The sequence below is a fragment of the Apium graveolens genome, chromosome 2 (assembly GCF_009905375.1).
Source record: "Apium graveolens cultivar Ventura chromosome 2, ASM990537v1, whole genome shotgun sequence".
Taxonomy (NCBI): Eukaryota; Viridiplantae; Streptophyta; class Magnoliopsida; order Apiales; family Apiaceae; genus Apium; species Apium graveolens.
In genome coordinates, this window is record NC_133648.1 from 317399768 (window position 1) to 317403321 (window position 3554).

At 35.6% G+C, this 3554-nt stretch overlaps 1 protein-coding gene across 1 annotated transcript; it reads left to right on the plus strand.

The window, feature by feature from the left end:
• Nucleotides 1-279: 279 nt before the first annotated feature.
• LOC141708888 (zinc finger CCCH domain-containing protein 39-like) lies at nt 280-3318 on the plus strand. Its single transcript, XM_074512715.1, has 3 exons — nt 280-407; nt 1323-2122; nt 2894-3318. Exons 2-3 carry the CDS (start codon nt 1324-1326, stop codon nt 3127-3129), a joined length of 1035 nt encoding a protein of 344 aa, XP_074368816.1. The 5' UTR covers nt 280-407; nt 1323; the 3' UTR covers nt 3130-3318.
• The last annotated feature ends 236 nt before the right edge of the window (nt 3319-3554 follow it).

Sequence of the window (3554 nt, forward strand, 5' to 3'; positions counted from 1 at the left end):
TGTTAATTATATTATTATTTATAAATATAATAATAAAGTAATGATCCAAAATAAAATTTATTATAATATTAAATAATATAAAAATATTAATAAAAATCACACGAGTTGTAAAACTATATCTATACAAATCCAAATCGTTTAGAATCAAAATTCAAATCTGTGTAGGAATTAGTTAACCATATAATAAATAGGGACAGTGGTCATAAAACTATATCTATAAAAATTCAAATCGTTTAGAATCAAAATTCAAATCTGTGTAGGAATTAGTTAACCATATAATAAATAGGGACAGAGGTCAAAAGGCAAACTTATGCAAGAACGACATTACGCTTATAAACTACTTTGGACTACTCCTACTCAGCATTCTCTTTCGAAAATTGCAAAATCAGACACAATCAATCAGCCAGGTACATTCATCTAAAATCCTTAATTTTCTGCTTGCTAATCTTTTCTCGTTTTTCTAGTCTTTTTTAATGTGAAATTCTCGTTTTTCTAGTTAAATTCACGTGATATCCTTTCTATATCGTCCATAAAATTCTAACTCTCATAAGATAGATATCGCTATTTTTTTTTCTTTTTCCTTTCTCTAGTTAAACACACACACGACATTCTGTCCGTGTCGTCCATAAAATTCGAACTCTGACCGTCCGGTAAGGAAGATATCGCTATTTTTTTCTTTCTTTTTCTTTTTCCCGTAAAAAATACAAGAGAATTTGATCAAGGAAAGATAAAAATTACAATATTTGATTAAGGGAATAAAAGATTACAAAACAAAAGATTCCATAATTACACCAGTACAAATCCCATCATTATAATTTTCCAAAATTTTAATTCTTTTCAAAAAAAAAAAAAAATCAGCCGTTTCAAGAATTTAGGGCCAGGCATGACAAGGGTCCGTGTTTTACTTGCATATAAACACGTATGTAGACACTCTTAGCATTGTCTCTGTACTTGTTTTCAGTGTTCAAGAGTTGTAATAAAGTTTACTCTTCTGTGATTTTATTTGGCCTAATAAAATTCGTGTGTGCTTTTGTTTTTGATATAATAAAATCTTGATCACCATTATAAACAGGTTTGTTGATTTCTTGTTTTATTTATGCTTCTTGTATGTTTTGATCTGTTTAGCATGAAACTTGAAAACGATAAGCGGGATATACTGAGTATGTTTGGTTTGATTTTATGTTCTTGAATTTTGATTACCTCTGTGTTTATGTTCTTGAATCTTGATTTATCTGTGTGTTTATGTATAAATATTCGTGTTTAGAATAATTCTTGCAGAAGGTGTAATTTTGATTTTTGTTTTTATGCATTGTGATAAACAGAATGAGCTATAATGATCATAACCAATCAAGGCCAGTTCCCTGCATGCCTCCTGCACCTTACCAATCTCAGAATCATGGAGGTTTCTGGCCTCCAAGGCACATGGAAAACAAAGTGGTGGATTCGCAAACTCGGTTTGAACATGGTCCTCCTCCTTTTAAGAGGCCGAGGAATTATGATAACAATGGAACAAATCATTATGATAACAATGCAGCTAATTCTGTGCCTTTTCAAGCCATGAATCCGAGAACTGGCCAACCAAATTCTATGGGGAGTAGAGGAATGGGTAATATATTTTTTAAGACGCGGATGTGTGCAAGGTTCTTGGCTGGTACTTGTCCGAATGGGGAGACTTGTACATTTGCTCATGGAGCTGAAGATTTGCGTGAACCCCCGGCTAATTGGAAGGATATTATTCGCGAGAAGGATAAAGAATCAGGAAACTGGAATGATGATCAGAGAATAATTCAAAGAGAGAAAATTTGCAGGAAGTTTTATAATGGAGAAGAATGTCCTTATGGGAGTAGTTGCAGTTTCCTACATGAAAGTCCTTCAAGATTTAAGCCTGACATTGCAAGGGCCCCTCCGAGGGAAAGCACTGCAATAAGCATTGGAAAAGTGGGAGCAGTGATGGAGCCAAGAAGTAACACTGGTCAAGCTGTACTTCATAAACATTTTGATGCTGCTACAGATGCTGTCCAAGTTAATGTGAGGCCATGGAAGACAAGGATGTGCAGCAAGTGGGAGAGCACCGGCCAATGTCCCTTTGGAGAGAGATGTCACTTTGCTCATGGCTATTCTGGTATGCTTCTGATGCTATAGGTTGATAAAATTACTTGCTTTGTCTTGAATGTGTCACACTTCTTATAGGTTAGTGAACATGTAGGTCAATTTAAATTTTTTGTGATGCAAGTGTACTCTTTTTATTGCTTGAATATGTCTACGTGATTCGATTAAGAAAAAGAACTGCTACATCAGGTCATCAGTTTCTTTGGTTTCTCCATCCTTGCTTCAGTGTTGTGCTTTGCGATGCTAAAGTGTTGAATCATTTATCTGTGCAATGCTATATCGTTAAACCATGTATCTTTTTGATTTCACCATTTGGGTGGTTCAGATAGAACAATAACAAAATTTGTGTCTGAAAAATAAAGAGGAGGGATTTAAGCAGATTTGTTTTGTTAATTATCACAGTAAATAATACACATAACTGTAGTGACGGGAGATCTCAAGGTGCCCAGAGATCTTCATTCCTCCTCCCTTGACCATGGCCGCCTATGGTCACTATGCGTGTGTTTATCCCTGACTTTGGTTGCTGCTAACTAGATGTGATGTTTACCTATGCACTTTTGTTGTTATAAACGACTAATTTTTGTTTGCTACGACTACAAGTAATCCATTGCAGCAATGCAATTGGTTTCTTGATATATGTTTTTGTTTTTTCAGTGCATCTAGTTAACCAAACCTCCTAACTGTATCACAAACATGTAACTGTGTGTGTTTTATGCATTGTCTTAATCCCCTCCATTTCTGTTACAAACAGCACGATTTCCTGACAACTATTTTCTGTTATCAGAGCTGCAGGCGTCTGGTGCTCAAGTCGATGCTGAGATCATGACAAATGCCCACTCTTTCCCAGCAAAGTCTCTCCCACCACTTGTAACTGAAGCACTGCCTGCTAAAGCAGACGCCACACAAGAGAGGAGGGTAAACAGTGAGATCTTTTCAAAGTGGAAAGTAAACAAAAAGATTACTACAATTTATGCTGACTGGCCTGAAGGTCTCATTCCTCCAGAGTGCTTGCAACGCTAGATGGTTCATCTATGTACCTTTGGTATAATGTAAGGAAAGTGCTGATTAGCTCGCAAGAAAATTGGGTATAATTTGCTCTTTTATCTGTAGTCTTCTTTGAATGTTCTGGCAAATCATATTTTAGTTTCCCCTCGCAGAAATGTATGAACCAAATATAGGCTATCGGACCAAGATGTTGGTTTGGGTATACAAGCTATTGCTTACAAACCATTTGTTTTATCGAAGATATTGACTAAGTAAAGCAAATAGTTTGTTTAAATTGCACAAACCTTCTCTTTATCTTGTCTTGATGTTTCATGCTCCAGTTTCTTGTCTAAATGCACTGTCTGTCTCGACTTCTAGACCTCACACCCATGATCACCTCTTTATTGGCACGCGTGTTTCTATATGTCCATGAACCATGACTTTTTCTTTAGATAATTAGG

What these genes read in the sequence shown, in the direction of transcription:
- LOC141708888 (XM_074512715.1), top strand. Translation starts at nt 1,324, where the DNA reads ATGAGCTATAATGATCATAACCAATCAAGGCCAGTTCCCTGCATGCCT. An exon ending in CTTTGCTCATGGCTATTCTG is followed by an intron (nt 2,123 to 2,893) that starts GTATGCTTCTGA and finishes TTCTGTTATCAG; the next exon opens with AGCTGCAGGCGTCTGGTGCT.